The 22442-nt window shown below is 43.5% G+C and overlaps 1 protein-coding gene across 1 annotated transcript in view; it reads left to right on the forward strand.

The window, feature by feature from the left end:
- LOC148114983 (uncharacterized) overlaps nucleotides 1-18875 on the forward strand; it is a 56009-nt gene extending 37134 nt beyond the window's left edge. The window contains exons 2-6 of the mRNA XM_087890773.1: nucleotides 2126-2733; nucleotides 2800-3040; nucleotides 3111-3198; nucleotides 3267-3468; nucleotides 18814-18875. Coding sequence (XP_087746899.1) covers nucleotides 2126-2733; nucleotides 2800-3040; nucleotides 3111-3198; nucleotides 3267-3468; nucleotides 18814-18875 — 1201 coding nt within the window. The remainder of the gene's footprint in view (nucleotides 1-2125; nucleotides 2734-2799; nucleotides 3041-3110; nucleotides 3199-3266; nucleotides 3469-18813) is intronic.
- The last annotated feature ends 3567 nt before the right edge of the window (nucleotides 18876-22442 follow it).

A 22442-nucleotide genomic window follows, 5' to 3' on the forward strand; every position in this document is an offset into this window, starting at 1 on the left:
CAACAACCTAGTGGCTGCCTGCCAAGAGTTTATTATTTACGAAGAGGAGAGATAACTTCTCCCCACTCCTGGTACATCAAAAGAAACAGCTCAATAATTATGGAGTTAATCAAGTCCAGAGATACTCCAGCAAAGTCTATAGCAAAAGTCCGGCAATGCAGAATGGCGTGGAAGCTTTCAGCTTTGTTCGTCACAAGCTTTGACTGGCCACCACGCTCCCTTTTGTATCCTGTGGGGTGTGGTCCAGTGACTCAGCCTAATCTCGGGCACGCCTTTTCTTCTGTTGCGCACGCTTATCTCTGCGACGCTGGCGTGGATCCAGCCAAGACTCATTACCCTCATCACTGTCCATCTGTGGCTGCATGGACATGCTTGGCCCCGGCCCTATCTCTTGCCCTTCAGCGGACACCGAAGGCATTGCCAGAGAGGAGGGTCCTGGAGAGGGAGGCCTTGCCAACTCCTCTCCTTCACTCTCGGAGTCCTCTCCTGCCGATGACACAGGCTCAGGTAACGGAGCCACAACACAAGTGTATAAGTCAGGGGTGGGTTCTACTTACCTTTACTACTGGTTCGCAATGGGATCGCGCGCACGCGCTCGGTTTGCTCACGCACACGCCTTGCTTCTGTGCATGCGCAGATTGCTTCTCATGACATCAGGGTCAGTGGGCGGAGCCTCCCACCAGTTTTACTACCGGTTCTATAGAACCGGTCCGAACCAGGGGCAACCCACCTCTGGTATAAGTGCTACAAAAGGTCTCAAAGAAATTGTAATTTCTTTTTTTTTTTTTAAAGTAAAACTGGTACTAGATGGCTAAATGGAACAACTGAAAAAAAATAAAATAAGGCAGGAGACACAAATAAATTTTTTAGTTTTTAATTGTTATTAATTGTTTAGTTTTAATCTGTTAATGGGTTTTAATTCATATTGTTTTAATTCGGGCCAAAGTATATAATTCTTTTAATTAATTTTAAATTTTGTATTGTTATGTATTTTAGTTCTGGCTGTGCACCGCCCTGAGTCCACTAGGAGAAGGGCGGTATATAAATTGAATAAATAAATAAATTAAATAAATTAAATTGGCAGGGTTATTCTTCCCCGCTAGTCTATGGGTCAGAGAAAAAGACAAGTCTTATCATACCAGCTACACACTTTCCTGGGCCTCCCTGAATACTACACAGTGAAGTCTTCACTCAGACCCAGCCTGATCTGAGCAGAGTTTGGCCCAAGGCCTCTGAGCTAATGGCAAACACAACACCAAAACACAACTTGGCAAAATGTCCTCGCTTCACTGGAAGGATTCAGTTTCTTTGAAGTTGCAATCAATGTTGCCTAGCTTGTCTTGCTGAAGCAGTTGCCATACGCCCAAGATCTTGGCACCTGTGAAGTCACAAGACCGCACATTTCCCATAGACTGGACATCGTCCCTCCTTCTGTTTGTTTGAGATTAACAGCAGTGCTGAAGAGCAAAATGGAAAAGATACAACAGCCTTTCGGAAATTCATCCATGCAATTTCTTTTCTCTGTTCTTATCTTCCTGGCTGCAGGTTTCGCCTTCTCTCACACATCAACCTTTGGCTCCCGCTCTGTTAGCAACCACGAGGATGAGGTTGAGTCATGGAGATATATATATACACACTGGTTGAAGAGGTTGAGCTTGTCAGCTGGAAAGCTGACAGCCTAGGTTCGAGACCCAATGCTGTGTGACGGGGTGAGCTCCCGTTCCTCGCTCCAGCTCCTGCCCACCTGGCAGTTCAAAAGCACGCAAATGTGAGTAGATAAATAGGTACCCCTTTGGTGGGAAGAAAACAGCATTCTGTGTGCCTTTGGCATATAGCCATGCTGGCTACATGACCACCGAAGCCTCTTCAGACAATGTTAGGTCTCTCGGTCAAGAAATGGAGATGAGAACTGCACCCTAAATTCAGACACGACTGGACAGGGAAACCTTTACCTACATAAATATATATTGCAGCTAACTCTTAGTTTATCACCAGGATGGCCCATATCTGTCTCTGCCTCTGTCTCTGTCTCTGTCTCTCTCTCTCTATCTATCTATCATCTATCTATATATCTATCTCTATCATCTATCTATCTCATCTCTCTCTCATCTATGTCTGTCTGTCATCTATCTATCTATCTATCTATCTATCTATCTATCTATCTATCTATCTATCTATCTATCTATCTATCTATCTATCTCATCTCTCTCTCATCTATGTCTGTCTGTCATCTATCTATCTATCTATCTATCTATCTATCTATCTATCTATCTATCTATCTATCTATCTATCTCATCTCTCTCTCATCTATGTCTGTCTGTCATCTATCTATCTATCTATCTATCTATCTATCTATCTATCTATCTATCTATCTATCTATCTATCTCATCTCTCTCTCATCTATGTCTGTCTGTCATCTATCTATCTATCTATCTATCTATCTATCTATCTATCTATCTATCTATCTATCTATCTATCTATCTATCTATCTCATCTCTCTCTCATCTATGTCTGTCTGTCATCTATCTATCTATCTATCTATCTATCTATCTATCTATCTATCTATCTATCTATCTCATCTCTCTCTCATCTATGTCTGTCTGTCAACTATCTATCTCATCTCTCTCATCTGTCTGTCATCTATCTGTCTATCTGTCTATCTATCTGTCTATCTGTCTATCTGTCTGTCTATCTATCTATCTATCTATCTATCTATCTATCTATCTATCTATCTATCTCATCTCTCTCTCATCTATGTCTGTCTGTCAACTATCTATCTCATCTCTCTCATCTGTCTGTCATCTATCTGTCTATCTGTCTATCTGTCTATCTGTCTATCTGTCTATCTGTCTATCTGTCTATCTATCTATCTATCTATCTATCTATCTCATCTCTCTCTCATCTATGTCTGTCTGTCAACTATCTATCTCATCTCTCTCATCTGTCTGTCATCTATCTATCTATCTGTCTATCTATCTGTCTATCTGTCTATCTGTCTGTCTATCTATCTATCTATCTATCTATCTATCTATCTATCTATCTATCTATCTCATCTCTCTCTCATCTATGTCTGTCTGTCAACTATCTATCTCATCTCTCTCATCTGTCTGTCATCTATCTGTCTATCTGTCTATCTGTCTATCTGTCTATCTGTCTATCTATCTATCTATCTATCTATCTATCTATCTATCTATCTATCTGATCTTTCTCTTTCTCTCTCACCTATGTCTGTCTGTCTCTGTCTGTCATTTATATATCTATATCTATCTATTTATGTCTGTCTATCTATCTATCTATCTATCTATCTATCTATCTATCTATCTATCTATTTATCTAGCTATCCATCCGTCCGTCCGTCCGTCCATCCATCCATCCATCCATCCATCCATCCATCCATCCATCCATCCATCCATCTATCTATCTATCTATCTATCTATCTATCTATCTATCTATCTATCTATCATTACTGTCTTTTCTTTATGATTATTACTCTCATATCCTGTCTCTGCTTTTTGGTCGACATGATAGCAGTCTTCCAATATTTGAGGGGCTGTCACAGAGAAGAGAAGCTATTCTCCAAAGCACCTGAGGGCAGGACATGAGAAGCAATAGACGGAAACTAATCAAGAACCTAGAACTAAGGAGAAATTTACTGACAACTAGAACAATGAATCGATGGAACAACTTGCCTCCAGAAGTTGTGAATGCTTCACCAAGTTTTCAAGAAGAGACTGGATAATCATTCTGAAATCATTCAGATTATGTCTGAAATGGCATAGGATCTCCTGCTTGAGCAAGGGGTTGGACTAGAAGACCTCCAATGTCCCTTCCAACTCTGTTATTTTGTATTCTTGGTTATTGACAGATTTGACAATTGAAGAGTTTTTTTAAAAAAAAATGATTTATATGCCGCCCTTCTCCGGAGACTCAGGGCAGCTTACAGTGCGTTAAGCAATAGCCTTCATACTTTTATATATTTATACAAAGTCAGCTTATTGCCCCCACAAGCTGGGTCCTCAATTTACCTACCTTAGAAAGGATGGAAGGCTGAGTCAACCTTGAGCCTGGCGAGATTCGATCTTACTTTAATTGCAGACAGCTGGTCTTAAATTACAGTGCTTCTGTCTGTTGAGCTATCCAGGCTCTGTTGTCCATGTGATGTTCTCTGGTGACTTTTTCTGTTTCTGTTTTTAATAGAGATAATATACATTACAAAAGCATTCACTCAGGAGCCGCTACACGTCAAACAAACACCTGTCAGTCCAGAGATAGGGGCAGGGATCCTTGCAGATCTGCTGATGGCAAATCTTTGCTCCCAGTCCATACTCTTTTTCAATCTAAATGTCAGGTAGGAAATTAAATCCACAATGAAAAGGAGTGTATAACCAGCATTTTATTAGATCACAAACAGTTTAATAACCAGACAGAAAGAGAAGGTCATTCGATTGTCAGACAGGTTCCTCTCATAAATTAGGCATCAGAGTTTTTAATTTTTTTTCTCTCCATATTTTACAATAGCATCTTTCAGAGATACAATGACTGAAATTTGATAAAGGGTCTCTGGCCACCGTGAGCAGATAACACCAACGAAAGTAGTTTTAATGATATAATGAAACGATTGCTAGGAAATCTATGAAAAGGAGGGTGGTGGGATCTCTAAAATAGTTAGCATGTCTTTACCGGGTTAGTAATTGAGTAAAATGCCAAGGTAACAAAGGACAAGGCTATTCGGTGAATTAATGTAAAATAATCCCAAGGTCAATAAATAGATGCAAAATCGGTAAGGGGAAGAATTGTAGCTGAAAGCTTGTGATGAACAAATTGAATTTCCCTTGGATACAGCAAAAGGCCAATGACTCACACAGTTTTAAGGGGGAAATAAAAACATCCTACGAAAATGAAATCTGCAATCCTACGTGTATGTATTTTTGACCAATATGCGAGCATAGCTTGGTTGTTTTCCAAGTAAATATGTTATGGGATCATATAATGTAAGGTTGCAAAATGAAGTCCTGGTCTTTTAAATACACACACACAAACACACACAACACCACAAAAAAGCAAGCAGCCACTTGGTGATGGAAAAACAACGTTGAGATTCCAGAAAGAGTGCAGAGAATAGCAACGGACGTGATTCGGGGACTGGAGGCTAAAAGAAAGGATGCAGGAATTGGGTATGTCTAAAGAAAAGAAGGACTAGGGGTGACACAAGAGCAGTATCTAATCCAAACTTGGGCAGAAGGTTTTGATTTCTGATCCCGGCTGAGGTCATAAGTCAAGGAATGACTGCATTCGTCTGCCTTCTGAAATGGTACCATTCGGAATATTTATTTTATTTATTTAATATATAATTTGTATGCCGCCCTATCTCCATAGGACTCAGAGCGTCTCACAACAAGTAAAAACAAAGGTAATAAAAGACATAAAATACATAAGTATACATACATAAAATGCATAAATGTATAAATATATAGTTTAAACCAGTGGTGGGTTCCTCCTGGTTCGGTCTGGTTCGGCCGAGCCGGTAGCGGTGATGATATGATGTCACCAAACTGGTTCTCCCCCCCCGACCTCCCACTCCCCCCCAGCCACATTATTCTTACCTTTTATTTGTTCCCACCCCCAATCTATTGCTGCCTCCTGAGTCCCAGCTGATGACTAGAGGGAAAAAACTGTTTAAACTCTTGCCGCGGGGCTTCAAAGGGCCGCCCTACAGCTGATCAGTGTTAAAAGCAAACAAATGAGTCCGGTCGTAAGTGCGAGGACCTTCCAGAAATGACTCTGACCATCTAGCCACGTCCACCTAGTCACATGACCTCCAAGCCACACCCACAAAATAAGCCACGCCCACAGAACTTGTAGTAAAAAAATTTAGAACCCACCCCTGGTTTAAACATATATTAAAACCCATTAAAATAATCAAAAAACCCCTCAGTCCAGGCTGGGCGATGTGAACAGCCATGTTTTTAATTCGCGGTGGAAGGTGCGAAGGTCAGGAGCCAACCGGAGCCCCAGGGGGAGTTGATTCTAAAGGGTGGGAGTGCCCACAGAGAAAGCCCTACCCCTGGGGGCCGCCAGCCGACATTGTCTAGCCGCCAGCACCCGGAAAAGGCCCTCCCTGTGAGAACGCACTGGGCGATGGGAAGCCGTTGTTGGCTGCAGATGGTCCGACAAGGATCCTGGGCCTAAGCCATGTAGGGCTTTATAGGTCATCACCAGTACCTTGAATCTCACCCGGAGGGCAACCGGTAACCAATGCACAGTCGTGCAGGAGAGGTGTAACATGGGAGTATCGGGACCCTCCCGTCACAACCTGCGCGGCCGCATTCTGCACCAGCTGAAGCCTCCGAGTGGTCTTCGAGGGCAGCCCCAGGGTAGCCCCAGGAATAACGGACTAACATAGTTGGAAGGGACCTTGGAGGTCTTCTAGTCCAACCCCCCTCCTCAAGCAGGAGACCCTACACCATTTCTGACAAAGGGTTATCCAATCTCTTCTTAAAAGCCTCCAGTGTTGGAGCATTCACAACTTCTGGAGGCAAGTCGTTCCACTGATTAATTGCTCTCACTGTCAGGAAATTTCTCCCCAGTACATGAGATGAGGGTGTGGCTAACTGATGAGGCCTTATAAGGCCGAAATAGATCTATCTTAGTCTCCCAATGGGCAGCAAAGGGTCTGCTGGCTGCCAGAAGAAAAAAAGGCTAGAAACTAGTGAATTGTGATTTCACTGAACTAGGGCTGCATAATATCTTGGTTTACGTAGGTAGAACCTGGTTCTTCTTGGCAATGATGCAGAAGTGTTGCTGTGCCCAAAAACAGTTAATTCAGTAACATATGTTGTGTGAATACAATAAATAGTAAAACCGGTTAGGAAGAAAACTTTTCTGTCTTCACTTTTAGAACGTGTGATGCAGTGATCGAAGGGGAGCATTTAAAAACCCTAAACTAACGAAGCGCTATTCTGAAACCCTGGGAAACCAATTCCCATCAACCTGAGTTCGTTTTGGGCACGGCAGATGTGCAGCTGGAATCACCCGGGTGAAATCCAATCCGCAGACTCCTTCATCTAAGTGTGAACGGAGATGACACATCCCAGAAAACACTGCCGCACGAGGACATTCCCATTAAGCTTCGCAACATTAACAGCGTTCTACTGTCTCCGTTTGCCAATCTTTCCGAATTGCTAATGACATTAATTGAAGGTAATAAGGGGGCGAGGCGTTGAGCACCAAGAAAAGGAGTTTAATGGTTCTTGGTTGAGCTGAAGCATTCTTGGGAGGAAAGAACCAAGCTGAAAATATCCAAATCGAGAAGATGGAATGCATTCATGTATTTCAGGCCTTTTCCTCGTGTGACTTGCATTTTAATTCCTTGCTCGTCTTCTTTGCTCCTTTCTAAAGCACGTCAGAAATGGACATTCGATCAACCCCGGTCAGAATCCGAGTTTAAACATGCTTGGGATAAACACGTGTCTATCCTCTGACCAAAAAAACAAAACACTAAACTAAACTAAAAAGAAATCAAAGAAATCAAAAGTAGCACCAATAGTAATCGGCACCTTGGGTGCCAACCCCCAAAAACTGGAGCAGCACTTCAGCATCATTGGCATTGACAAATTTACCAACGGTCAATTGCAAAATCACTGGAGGTTTTTAGGAAGAGACTACATAGTAGATAGTCACTTATCTGAAATAGTATAGGTTCTCCTGCTTGAGCAGGGGGCTGGACTAGAAGACCTCCAAGGTCCCTTCCAGCTTTCTATTCTGTTCTGTTCTGTTCTGTTCTGTTCTGTTCTGTTCTGCTCTGCTCTGTTCTGCTCTGTTCTGCTCTGTTCTGCTCTGCTCTGCTCTGCTCTACTCTACTCTACTCTTGTTTTTTTCTTCTCTTCTCTTCTCTTCTCTTCTCTTCTCTTCTCTTCTCTTCTCTTCTCTTCTCTTCTCTTCTCTTCTCTTCCCTTCCCTTCCCTTCCCTTCCCTTCCCTTCCCTTCCCTTCCCTTCCCTTCCCTTCCCTTCCCTTCCCTTCCCTTCCCTTCTCTTCTCTTCTCTTCTCTTCTCTTCTCTTCTCTTCTCTTCTCTTCCCTTCCCTTCCCTTCCCTTCCCTTCCCTTCTCCCCTGCCCTACCCTACCCTACCCTACCCTACCCTACCCTACCCTACCCTACTCTACTCTACTCTACTCTACTCTACTCTACTCTACTCTATTGTTTTTATTCCCTTCCCTTCCCTTCCCTTCCCTTCCCTTCCCTTCCCTTCCCTTCCCTTCCCTTCCCTTCCCTTCCCTTCCCTTCCCTTCCCTTCTCTTCTCTTCTCCCCTGCCCTGCCCTACCCTACCTTACCCTACCCTACCCTACTCTACTCTACTCTATTGTTTTCTCTTCTCTTCTCTTCTCTTCTCTTCTCTTCTCTTCTCTTCTCTTCTCTTCTCTTCTCTTCTCTTCTCTTCACTAAGGCAGCTTTACTTGGAACTGCTTACATCCTGTGACAATACCTCTAATACCATCAAACATCCACACCTGCGTATCCCAGGTCTTTGAGAAGGACTTAATAGGCGGACAAAAATGCCATATCCTATCTGAACATCTGGCTGACTGGGCAACAAGCCCAATAAAAAAATTAATAATTAAAAATGATTAATAAATTAAAAAGAAACACAAAGAAAGAAAACACACAAAGGACAGATTTGATGGATCCCTGAGTCTTTTCCTGGCAGTTTTTTAAGTTTCTGTCTTTTCATTTAATTCTTTGTAGGTTCTCCATATTGCATGTCTATGGAGGTTCTCAATCCTCAATCAATTCTCATAGAAAGAAAGAAAGAAAGAAAGAAAGAAAGAAAGAAAGAAAGAAAGAAAGAAAGAAAGAAAGAAAGAAAGAATCTCCTCCCCATTAAAGTCCAATTGTCTTTTGAAAAACACTTTTGGGACATCCATATCTCATTAAAAAAATCTTTCTACTCTTCTGTTATTCATCCTTCTTTAGAGGCATGGTGGCACAGTGGTTAGAATGCAGTATTGCAGGCTAATTCTTCTGACTGCCAGAAGTTCGATCCTGTTCGGCTCAATGTTGACTCAGCCTTCCATCCTTCCGAGGTCAGTAAAATGAGGACCCAGATTGTTGGGGCCAAAATCCTGATTCTGTAAACTTCTTAGAGAGGGCTGTAAAAGCACTGTGAAGAGGTATATAAGTCTAAGTGCGATGGCCCTTCCTTCCTTCCTTCCTTCCTTCCTTCCTTCCTTCCTTCCTTCCTTCCTTCCTTCCTTCCTTCCATGGTTAGAATGCAGTATTGCAGGCTGACTCTGCCCACAGTCAGGAGTTCGATGCTGACTAGCTGAAGATTGTCTCAGTCTTCCATCCTTCTGAGGTGGGTAAAATGAGGACCCAGATTGTTGGGGACAAGAGGCTGACTCTGTAAACCACTTAGAGAGGGCTGTGAAGCAGTACGTAAGTACTATCGCTATTCTTTAATCTCTATTTTTAAAAGTTAGTTACTACTCTCTTGATCATTCTTGTTCCAATTCTGCTAAATTCATGTATGATGCCCATAGTTGGGAACAGCACTTGAGGTGGATCTTACCACCATTGAACAAAACGGAATAATTGCTTCTTGTGCCTTAATAAGTCTTCTTAAGTCCATCCTTCTGTTTGTTTTGTGAATTCCCCGAGTCAATTTTCGACTTGTGGACTTAGCCTACATATCCAAACCAACTCTTAATTTCAACCACCTTAAAGTTTTAATTTCAAACTGAGATTTACAGTTGGGCCCTTTGCTTCAACGTGCATGTTTTTTCTGCATGGTTTTCCATAATAGATCTATCTGACAAGCACTTCTCTAAGGAAATATATTTGGCGATGCTATTTTCACATGGCCCTTTGTGCAGATTTTCCCCTAATATCTGCCATTTGAGCTGGAATTTGGAGGGGGGGGGGGAAGGGAAGAATTTATGATAAGTGAAAATACCAAAGAGTAGGTGTTATGTTCTTTTGCATAATGAATCAGCTGGGGAAATTGAACTGGGTTTGGATTAAAAATATCAAGGCAGATCAAATTCTATCTCCCCGGGCTAAGTATCCCTCCCTCCCTCTCTCTTCCACCTCATTATAATGAACACCATCAGCCTTTATAAGAAATGGGAAAGCAACCTGTAGCTTCACTTAAACATGTTCAATTGGTCAAGTGCCATGAGACACTTGCCTTTGCCTCTGTCAACCATCTGTTAGCAGAGATAGAATGGAACAGAATGGAATGGAATGGAATGAAGAAGAAATTTTAAGAAGAGACCGGACAGCCCCTTGTCTGAAAAGGTATGGCATCTCCTGCTCAAGCAGGGGGTTGGACTAGAAGACCTCCAAGGTCCCTTCCAACACTGTTATTCTATGTTCTATGGAGTGGAATGGAGTAGCGTAGCTTAGTGTAGCATAGCATACCATACAGATGAGATGAGATGAGATGAGATGAGATGAGATGAGATGAGATGAGAAGAGAAGAGAAGAGAAGAGAAGAGAAGAGAAGAGAAGAGAAGAGAAGAGAAGAGAAGTGTGTGTGTGTGTGTGTGTGTATACAAATGGACTCCGGGGGATGGTAGAGGATAGGAAAGCCTGGAGGAACATTGTCCATGGGGTCGTGCTGGGTTGGACACAACTTCACAGCTAACAACAACAAACTTGCACAGCTGCAAGGGAAATATGCCTGGACTGTAAAACATATTTACTGGTTTCCAGGAGAAGGCAAGCAGTCTGGGGAGATCCTTGAAAAATGGAGTGGACTGGAGAGGACTGGAGTGAATTGGAATGGAACGGAACAGAACAGAACAGAATAGATGAAGGGAAGGGAAGGGAAGGGAGGGGAGGGGAGGGGAGGGGAGGGGAAGGGAAGGGAAGAGAAGAGAAGAGAAGAGAAGAGAAGAGAAGAGAAGAGAAGAGAAGAGAAGAGAAGAGAAGAGAAGAGAAGAGAAGAGAAGAGAAGAAAGAGAGAATGGAATGGAATGGAATGGAATGGAAGGGAAGGGAAGGGAAGGGAAGGGAAGGGAAGGGAAGGGAAGGGAAGGGAAGAGAAGAGAAGAGAAGAGAAGAGAAGACAAGAGAAGAGAAGAGAAGATTTTATTTGGCCAACTGTGGTTAACCACACAAGAAATTAATCCCCGGTTCAGAAGCACTCAGTGTACTTGCAAAACAACTGAGAAAATACTAATACTGCTACTACTACTACTACTACTACTACTACTACAAGTGTGTAACCAATAGCAGGGGGAAATAAGAGATAATAAAAGAATAAATAATACCACAGCCACACTCTATAGCTTCATTCATATACACATTAGACAGAATGTCATAGTCACCGTATTTTGTCAAAGGCTAGAATTAGGTATTCAGGAAAAAACTGTTCCTCTGTCTAATTGTTGTTGGCATGCAATGCCCCCTATAGCAATCATATAGCAGGGAAGGAGTTGTGTCCAGTTCGTTTCCAAAATGTGAGCGATCTGCAAATATGTCCTCAACCCACCTTGGCTAATCATTCTTGCTTTCTTTAAAAAACTGCTATCATTTTTAACTTCAGTTTTAACTTTGACCTCTTAATTGTTTTATGTACTGTTTTATATTTCGAGGGTTTAATCAAGATGTGAAACATGAACGAACAAACAGACCGACTGTTCCTGCTGTTGGAATCCAGCTTCTTTTTCCTTCGTTTACCATTGTCAAAAAGGCATTCGATTCACTAGTGGGATCAATGCCTTTCTTATTTCCCCTGAAAAGGGAGGTGGAAGGGAGAACCTCCCCATCATTTCCAACCCAATTTCTGAGATTCTTTGGAATTGACCCAGAGACACCAATTAGAGGGGGGGGAGAATCCATCTCCGGGCCTGCTTGGTTCACCGTTTCCAAGCTGGCATAACAATGACGTTTGCGGCTAAGTTCCACGATGAGATTTGTCATTTCTTTATGTAGGGAAGCAATGGCTGGACTGATGGACAGCATGGCCTCCATTTCAAGCAGGCTTCAGCTAAGACCCTTTAACTCGTTTCACGTCCATCAGGGAGAGATTGTTTGCAACACTAGGGATGAACTTTTGTACCTCGTTGCCGTCAAAATGCTTGGCATGATGGGCTCCCATTTTGCAACTGACTGCCATTTGCTTTGCACCCCAAGTATAATTCTCGGTTGAAAGGACCGCAAAATATACGGCAGTGTACAATAAATGAGGTCCTAGGTTGCTTGCGCTAAGTACAACACAAGGATTAAAAAGTGGAACCAAGGAAAGAAGGCAGAAAATGAGGTTCCTTTGGAAGCAGGGAAACTAGACAAACCTTCTGCAGTGTGTGTTTCCAAACCAATTCACACTGGCCGTGGTAGTTTTGTGGCCCGCCAGTGGCCAGCAGAGCTGGCAGCAGATTCAGACAGTGAGGAGGTTGGGGAGGAACATGGGCCAGTCCTGGAGTCTGGGGAAGGCTCGGATGAGGGCTCTGAGTTGGAGGCAGAGAGGGAGCCAAGGCCATTTGGTAGTTCTTTGCTGCTTGCGGAGTCTCCGGAGTCTGACATCAGCGAGGCAGAAGAACAGTGTGAGCCTGTTCCCAGTGTGCACATGCGCAGAGCTGCCAGAAGACAGGAACAATTAAGAAAAGAGGGTCGACTTCGGAGTAAGGCTTGGAGGTGATTGGCCCCTCCCATGAGACATAAAAGAGAAGCCAATGGGATGTGAGCTTTTGCAGGAAGCAATTAGTTCATCTGGTCAGTAACAGCTCTGGAAAAGCTCCGTTTGACTCTGTGCTAAGTTTGGCTTTGCCCTGTGTTTGGCAATTAGTTCTCTGGCAGCCTTCCAAGGGAGATAAGTTGGGTGTTTGTAAACACTGTTTGAGAAAACTTTTGGAATGGGAAAGACAATAATTCACAGCTGTATGAATTAAAGAGGTTTGCTGGGACTAAGATTGTGTTGTATACTTTCTAAGGAAGCCTAGGTCAGAACAGGTAGATGTGCAGATGCCCTCCGGAGGGTTATGAGTTTTAGTTTCCACTCAAAACATAAACTCACGCAGAACATGAGAGTTGTCAATCTCTGGCTTAAGCCTGACTTGAAAAGCTTGGATTTTTGAAATATTGACTGCAATTTGATGAATGCGAAGACCGCATATAGCACGTAAGAGACAGTGTTCATATAGTCAGTGTTGACTTTTGCTGGAGGAAGCCATGATGATGATGATGGAGGAGGAGGAGGAGGAGGATGTTATCCATTCATTCATGTTTGACTCTTGGCAATTTTATGGACCAGGTCTTTCCACATCCTCCGATCTTCCACTATTCCTTTGAGTTGTTCCATGCTTTGACTGGTCCTTGCCTTGATCAAAGATATAGATGTTTAATTTTGTTTTGTTTTACTGTTATTGTTCTTCCTACTAATTATTTCAACACTAACATAACATATAGAAGACAGGCCAACAGTTGGGAAATAGATTTAGTAGTTCAAAATTTTTGGGTGGGATTGTGGTAATATATTAATGAGTATTCAACTAGAAGGGATAATATGTATCTATGTGTTGTTGGATTTTTTTGATGCACTTTTTAAAATATTTTGATTGTTGTGTGTATTGTGAGGGTTTTTTGTTTCTTTGGATTTTTTTTTTTTTGAGGTGTGTGTGTGGAGAGAAAGAGAAATCTCTCTCTGTTATATTCTTGTTGCCATTGTTTCATAGAATTGAAAACTTGAGAGTTCTAAATAATAGAGTAGAGTAGAGTAGAGTAGAGTAGAGTAGAGTAGAGTAGAATAGAATAGAATAGAATAGAATAGAATAGAATAGAATAGAATAGAATAGAATAGAATAGAATAGAATAGAATAGAATAGAATAGAATTCTTTATTGGCCAAGTGTGATTGGACACACAAGGAAGTTGTCTCAGGTGCATAAGTGTACATACAAGCAACAAGTCATAAATCATGATTATAATCATGAATGTATAATCATAAAATACATTCATCATAAATCATAAGATACAACACTCCGGATACTAAATAAGCAATCAACACAAATCATACTAGGATACTAAATAAAACATTTAATATAAATAGTAAGATATAAACAGCAAAGTTATTATCATAAGAAGATAAGGAATATTATTACTACAGGGTCAAGCTAATTCATGAAATTCTGGTCTGTCAAAAGCATAATTCATTTTCATTTTGTCAACTCTTAGAAGAGAAAAAAAAAAAAAAACCAAATCTTACTATAGGATATTGGAATGAAGAAAACTGGGGGAGTAACATCCTGTCCAACAGATGGGCATTCATAGAAGGATGCAGGAGCAAGAAATGTTATATGTACCCTGCCACCGTCGTGCAAACGGTGCATCTGTTGACCGAAACGAGCATAAGTCTTGCCATATGCATGGTGACATTGTGATGCATGCGACGTGATTTTGGGATGGCGGGCAGCAGATGCCAACATGCTGGAACTGAAATCTCAGGGGTTACAGGGAGAGGGGAGGGAGGTGGGCTACAAAGAGGTGGGAAAAAGTGAAATCAGGCAAGGACGTTTGACCCAGGACAGGCACAGACTTCAATGGATAGTTAGGACTGCAGGAAAAAAAAACAACAAAAACCAATTGCAGCCAGCGTGCCTTCCATTGAGGACCTGTATACAGTAAGAGCCAGAATAAAGACTGAGATTTCTACAGAGCCCTCAAATCTTGGACATAAACTGTTTCAAAGCAGAACTGTTTCAAAGCATTGGGGCCTTGGTAGTACAGTGGTCTAAGGCACCCTGTTATTAACACAGCTGCCTGCAATTACTGCAGGTTCGAATCTTACCAGGCTCAAGGTCGACTCAGCCTTCCATCCTTTCTAAGGTAGGTAAATTGAGGACCCAGTTTGTGGGGGCAATAAGCTGACTTCGTATAAATATACAAAAGGATGAAGGCTATTGCTTAACGCATTGTAAGCCGCCCTGAGTCTCCGGAGAAGGGCGGCATATAAATCAAATTATAAAAAAAAAAATTGTCCCCTCAGGACAATCCTATAGAGCTGTGATGGCGGACCTGTGGCACGCGTGCCACACTGGCACGCAGAGCCCTCTTTGCGGGCATGTGAGCCGTTGCCCAGCTCAGCTCCACCCTGCATGCATACATGTGCCTCCTGCCGGCCAGCTGATTTTTGGGATGCGTGGAGAATGAGGCACATGTGGGAGATGCATGCATATGCGCAGGGGCGTAGCACGCATGTGCAGCGGTGGGGGTTGTGCGTGCATGCAGGGGGGCATGGGCAGAGCATGGGTGATGCGGTGTGCCCCCCCCCACAGCCCATTTTTGGGCCCAGGAGGCTGCAGGGCGACCTGCTAGGCCCAAAACGGGGCATGGAGAGGGTGCGTCCCCCCCCAGCCCGGTTTCGGGCCCTAGAGTCTGCAGGAAGGCCTGCTAGGCCAAAACCCGGGGGGGGGTGTCACACACACATGTGTGAGGTGCAGGGGAAGTGGGAGGGTCGCGCACGCATGCGTAGGAGGTCACATATTGCATTATGGAAGTGGGAGGGTCGCGCTGTCACTTTCAGCACACGACGAGAAAAAAGTTAGCCATTACTACTATAGAGCATTGAATGCCCAAAACAATTAGACACAAAGACAGTTTTTTCCCTTGTCCTGTCGTGCTGGTTCTGAGGTGCGGCTGGATAAAATAGAGCTAGAATACCAGGCGTTGTCTTTAAGCTTATGCGTTTATTCAGCTGAGTAAAGACGGGGCCCTTTTACAGAAAGGAAGCTCCGAGTAACCAGAAATACGTTTGCATTTATACTCTTTTGTTAGGTAAGTAAGCCACCTAGCAAGGCTGGCATACAATAGATAAAAGAAGTCATCCAGAAAGACTGACATAGGATAGATAAGATAAGAAGAAGAAGCAGAAACAGCTCAAATAGTTAAGTATGTTCTTGGTACTTTTGGGTGGTCCCTTAAGGACACTGGATGTTCCCGGGTGTCTTAGGACATGGGGTATTCTCCTGGTGACTTTCCATGGCCTTGAAGGTTTGCAGAGATAATGGAGCTGTAGTAAGTTAGCACCCACCCCTCTCCTAGAAGAATGAAATATTTTGGGAAATATTAAAGAGGCAGAATATTATATTTCCCTGGATGAGAAATGGAGAAAGATGTTTTTTTAGAGGGACAAAGCAGCCCCCACCTTTCTTATTAGCCATAAGCACTTAAGAGATAAAGAGCTTATTGAAAACTAGATAGCTCTATTCATAAGTGAATACCCTCACCCAAGAGCAAAACCAGGACAAAGCCATTAAGCCATAATAGGAATTGCCCAACACCCTTTCAGAACAGAAGCCTCTTCATTACATCATCTCAGCAGTCCAAACTTCAACCAAACCTAGCTCAGACAAACACCTAGGATTTGTACTTTGCCTATAGAGCCAGCTATGACCCCTACTTGACCCCTACATGGCCCCATGGGAGTCTGACAACAGCCAATAAAATATATGTTCCTGCACAGAAACAGGAAGCTCAAGTGCAAAGCCCAAGACTCCCCACTTTTAACTCCATGTGGTCAGATGCACCAGAACCATGTGCTTGGTTCTGCTTCATCATTAAACCATCTTTCCAATCAGCCTCCATGTTTCCAGGGTCTTTCTCCTGGCTTGGCACTGAACCAGATGGATATTTCTTCCCACAGAGCCAACTCTGCAGATTAAACAGATTAACAGAGTTGGATGGGACCTTATAGGTCATCTAGTCCAACCACCCACTCAAACAGGAGACCCTACACCATTTCTGACAAATGGCAGTCCAATCTTTTCTTGAAAGCCTCCAGAGATGAAGATACACCTTCTATGCATTCTCCAGATTCCTGGTCAACAGTGCCATCGTTCTGCTAAACACCTAACTCCCGCAGCACTGTCCTATGCCTAAGGATATCTAATCCTGTAGTAGCACTATAGTACTATTATCTTTCTCATCTTTCCTGTTACCTTCTCCTATCTTATGACCATCACTTTGCTGGTTGTACCTTATGATCTATGATGACATCTTATAATTTATGATTAATCACTTTTTTGGTTGCGTGTCCAATCACATTTGGCCAATATCAAATGTTGTTGTTGTTGTTAGTTGCAAAGTTGTGTCCGACCCATTGTGACCCCATGGACAACGTTCCTCCAGGCCTTCCTGTCCTCTACCATCCTCTGGAGTCCATTTAAGCTCACGCCGACTGCTTCAAGGTGCTTCCATCCAGCCACCTCATTCTCTGTCGCCCCCTTCTTCTTTTGCCCTCCATCTTTCCCAGCATTAGGTTCTTCTCCAGTGAGTCCTTCTTTCTCATTAGGTGGCCAAAGTATTTGAGTTTCCTCTTCAGGATCTGGCCTTCTTAAGGGACTCGCAGGAGTCTTCTTCAGCATTGTAGTTCAAAGCAGTGGTGAAATCCTGCCGGTTCGGTTCGGCTTGCACGAGCCGGTAGCGCCAGTGGCGTGTGGTTTGGTGAACTGGTAGCGGCGGCAGCCTGGATGTCATTTCTCCATGGTTTTAACCCTCTGTGCATGCGCAGAGGGTCAAAAATAGGATGTGACGATGGCGCGCGCACTTCCGAACCGGTAAATAGATTTCACCCCTGGTTCAAAGGCCTCAATTCTTTGGTGCTCAGCCTTTTTAATGGTCCAGTTTTCACAGCCATGCGTTGCAAGTGGAAAAATCAGTTCTATTAACGTGATTGGATATTTTCTGAAGCTCTGGTTAAAGAGATCCCGCTGGGTAGCTCAGTGCAAGGGTTAACCATGTTGTGAGAAGAAGACTTGTGTGGGAGGAATATTGATAGATTGACCATGTCTGGGTGACATTCGTGGTTTCCTTCAAACAGCTAAGTGGGGTCTCATCTGCAGTCTCTCTTAAGTGGAAATAGACTAGCAGTAATTGCCAAAATTACTCTGACATTTGCACCGTATTCTGCCATGTGGAAATGGGACTGCACTGGGAGAATGTAGATACAATGGTATTACTTTAAAAAAGGAAAATATTATGAGGCCAAAGGAAGCACAGACGTGGGTGCGTTGAAGCACAGATCAAATTGGTTTATGACGAAGAAAATTCAGAATATATACACACACACACACACAAAAGCCCGCACGAATCTTTCTTTGTTGTTCTGCTGAGTTGGTAAATAGCAGGGTGGAAGAGAAGACGTCGTGTGCAAAAGGTGAATTTTGGTGATAACGGGAAATATTGAGTCATGCATTCATTCATTGCCCCATTAATATCAGAAATTATGAATCATGAGATGTATGGAACATTCCAAGTCTTCCATTTTCAATCTCCAAAATGGAATTGATCTATTAAGACAGGGGCTGGTCTTCTTGTGCCAAAAGTCACCAGCTGGCAGGAGAACATCTTCCAATCACTCCTACTCAACTGAGAGGGGGCTGGAGTTGTGGTAAGCTATGGTAGACAGTTAGGTCGATGGTGTAGTTCAGCCTGCAAAGTTTAGAGGGGTGATTCTGTGGGAACCTCATGGTCAGTTGTCCCATTTTTCAGGAGGCAACTGGACTTCCTTTGTTTTTCCTTGGAGATGTTTCACTTCTCATCCAAGAAGGTTCTTCAATTTGAACTGAATGGTGGAGGATGGAAGAATTTATATTCCTTGAAGTCATCCTTGAAGTCATCTCATTGTTTGGACTCTTTCTGAGAGTTGTTGAGGCCACTTGGAGGTTTATCTGTGCCCTCAGGGTCACCTGAGTAGTGCAAATGGGTGAGCAACCTTCTTGGAACTGCTGAAAGGACTGTGTTATAAAACACAGCAGTTCCAAGCAGTTTCTTTCATCAGTTCCAAGAAGGTTCCATAACCATTTGCACTCTTCAGGTCACTCTGAAGGCACAGATAAACCTCCAAGTGGCCTCAACGATTCTCAGAAAGAGCTCTAATGACCAGATGACTGCAAGGAATATAAATTCTCCACCATTCAATTAGAACTGAAGAGGCTGCTTGGATGAGAAGCAATGGTGAAATCCAATTTTTTTTTTACTACTGGTTCTGTGGGCATGGCTTTGTGTGCGTGGTGTGGCTTTGTGGACGTGGCTTGCTGGCCATGGCAGGGGAAGGATACTGCAAAATCCCCATTCCCTCCCCACTCCTGGGGAAAAGATACTGCAAAAACTCCATTCCCATCCCACTCTGGGGCCAGCCAGAGGTGGCATTTGCCAGTTCTCCAAACTACTCAAAATTTCCACTACCGGTTCTCCAGAACCTGTCAGAACCTGCTGGATTTCACTCCTGATGAGAAGTGAAATGTCTTCAAGGAAAAACCAAGTCCAGCTGCTTTTTGAAAAAGCACCTTTGAGACAACCACAACCTGGATGCCTGAGAATCTCCGTAGACACTGATGGTCAGTTGTTGGCTTGGCTCGAGAAAAACCTAGATATATTCTCTGTGCTTCTAAACAGAGGTGGACGGCTGTCTCGTATAGACAACCCATCCCATCTTGGCCCAAAGCAAACTTTGTTGCAGAGCATCCATCTTGCCTCCAAGGCTGACCACAAACAGAAGTCTGTTGTTTTCAAGAATGTCTTGTTTCAGAGCTAAAAATGAAGAGCCAAAGCAGATGCTGTTTGGAGCAGCAAAGCTTCTGAAAATGAGGGTTGAGGTAGGGTGGGAAATAACACTATTTTTCGTGGCTACAGATGGGATTGTTTATTGCATGTTGGAGCTGCAAGCCTCCTCATCCAGAAGGGAAACTCAGTTTTTTTTTGTTTTTTAATTTGATTTATATGCCGCCCTTCTCCGGAGACTCAGGGCGGCTTACAATGTGCTCAGCAATAGCCTTCATCCTTTTGTATATTTATACAAAGTCAGCTTATTGCCCCCATAAACTGGGTCCTCAATTTACCTACCTTAGAAAGGATGGAAGGCTGAGTCAACCTTGAGCCTTGGTGAGATTCGAACCTGCAGTAATTGCAGGCAGCTGGTCTTAATAACCAGCTTAATAACAGGGTGCCTTACACCCCTGTACTACCAAGGCTCAGTTAAGATGGGCTTTGTTTTGTAAGAAAATGTTGACTTAGAGGAAATGGCCTTTCTATAGGTTGCTTTTGTGGGCATTTGAGTGATCGATCAAGACACTGAGATCAGGGGTGGGATACGGTCTGAACCGGATACAGCCGGTTCAGACCGGCTCAGGTAGGAACCGGATGGTAATTTTACATCTGGTTTGCTGAACCAGTAATTGCAAGAACTGGCTGGCCCCTCCCACCCCACCCCACCCCTCCCAGGAGTCTCCACACGGCCCATTTTGGATGCCAGGTAAGTGCAGCACCTGCGCAGAGGCTCTGGCAGGGTGAAAAACAGGCCTCCCGGAAGTTCTAGAAGTCTGGAAACAGGCCTCCGGAGCCTGGAGGAGGCTGTTTTCATCCTCTCGGAGGCTCAAGGAAAGCCTCCGAAGTTTAGGAAGGGTGAACCCCCCCCCCCGCTGTGGGGCAAGAGGCCCAGTAGGTCACGCCCACCATGGCCACGCCCGCCCAGTAACCAGGCCAAGAACTGGCTGCTAAAATTTTTGAATCCCGCCCCTGACTGAGATGTCTCGCTAGAAGAGAATATCTGTAGCCCAGGATTGAAGCCAACAAGATAACAACATCAGTGCTAATCATCAGCTAGCACTGATGGGGTTACCTAGTTGGGTAATGAAACGTCTGCAAGAAAACAAGTTCAGTGAGCACCAAAGGACTCTATACTGAGATGTCTCCTAGATGGTTTGGACAGATCCAGTTGCTCTGGTTATAGATGGATTTATTTATATTTTGTATTTATATTGTTTTGAGCCAACCTGTCCAGCATATCTCAGATAAACCTGGGTGCTAAAATATCAAAATTGAGCAGCTACAGGTGAATGCTTTCACAGAAGAAAACAAGATTCAGGAGAACATCCTGCCAGTAGAACTGATGGAAGGACATCAAAGTAAGCTCTGGAAAAGAATCATAGAGTCATTGCTTCTTGTCCTACCCTCAGGTGCTTTGGAGAATAGCTTGACTCACTCTTCTTTGTGGCAACCCCTGAGATATTGGAACACTGCTATCATGTCTCCCCTAGTCCTTCTTTTCATTAAACTAGACATACCCAATTCCTGCAACCGTTCTTTGTATGTTTTAGCCTCCAGTCCCCTAATCCTCTTTCTTGCTTTTCTCTGCACTCTTTCTAGAGTCTCCTCGTCTTTTTTGCATCTTGGCGTCCAAAACTGGATGCAATATTCCAAGTGTGGCCTTACCAAGGCCTTATAAAGTGGTATTAACACTTCACATGATCTTGATTCCATCCCTCTCTTTATGCAGCCTAGAACTGTGTTGGCTTTCTTGGCAGTCTAACATTTGGCCAACAGATTCTTTGTACATAATTCAGGACATCACCCTTATCAATCCTATGCCAGGGTAGTGCGGACAGACAATTTAAACCAAGATTGAGGTGCTGCATTCCTGATGGCCTTTGACAAACGGAAGAGCAAATTTGAGACCATGTTTTCATCTCCATCCCAATGAGACCACCTGGAACGAAGCCAAGATCTGATGAGGTCAAACGTTGATGGCAATTACCAAGATTTCTTTTCAAGCCACGTTTCCCCCTTCTAAGGATTACCGGGACGTGATGCATTCCTCTATTTCATCATCCCGATGATATCGTTTTGATGAGGCATCTCCCAAGGCTTGAAACCATCCTTTGTTTTCCGAGTTTCCGTTTATTAATGAATCATATCCGCCCTTCTCTCCGGGGCGAAGGAAATCCCTGCTTTATTTGAAATTTCAAAAGAACCATTGTTTCACATAATGAGTGCCCAGCTCTGTTTTCCCTTTCATTTCAGCCAAACAAAATCTCATTTTCTTCTCCGAGTTTTCGACGAGCGATGGTAGTTAATGATCTACATTCTGCCAATTACTGGGGTGTTTGGAGAGCCGCTGATCTCTGTGTTATTTTTGCCCCTCTCCCCCTGGATTTGCATAGAGTGTGTGTGTGTATATACTGTATGTATGTATGTGTCTTTGTATATGTGTGTATGTGTTTATGTGTATATGTGTATATACAAATGGACTCCGGGGGATGATAGAGGACAGGAAAGCCTGGAGGAACATTGTCCATGGGGTTGCGATGGATCGGATATGACTTCCGTTGTGCTCCACTCCATTCCATTCCATTCCATTCCATTCCATTCCATTCCATTCCGTTCCGTTCCGTTCCGTTCTGTTCTGTTCCACTCCACTCCACTCCATTCTATTTCTATTCTTGTTCTGTTCTGTTCTGTTCTGTTCTGTTCTGCTCCGTTCCATTCCATTCCATTTCACTCTACTCCACTCAGAGGTGAAATCCAGCAGGTTCTGACAGGTTCTGGAGAACCGGTAGCGGAAATTTTGAGTAGTTCAGAGAACTGGCAAATACCACCTCTGGCTGGACCCAGAGTGGGGTGGGAATGGAGATTTTGCAGTATCCTTCCCTTGCCACGCCCACCAAG

The sequence above is a fragment of the Pantherophis guttatus genome, chromosome 3 (assembly GCF_059756535.1).
Source record: "Pantherophis guttatus breed Tessera chromosome 3, ASM5975653v1, whole genome shotgun sequence".
In the NCBI taxonomy this organism is placed as follows: domain Eukaryota; kingdom Metazoa; phylum Chordata; class Lepidosauria; order Squamata; family Colubridae; genus Pantherophis; species Pantherophis guttatus.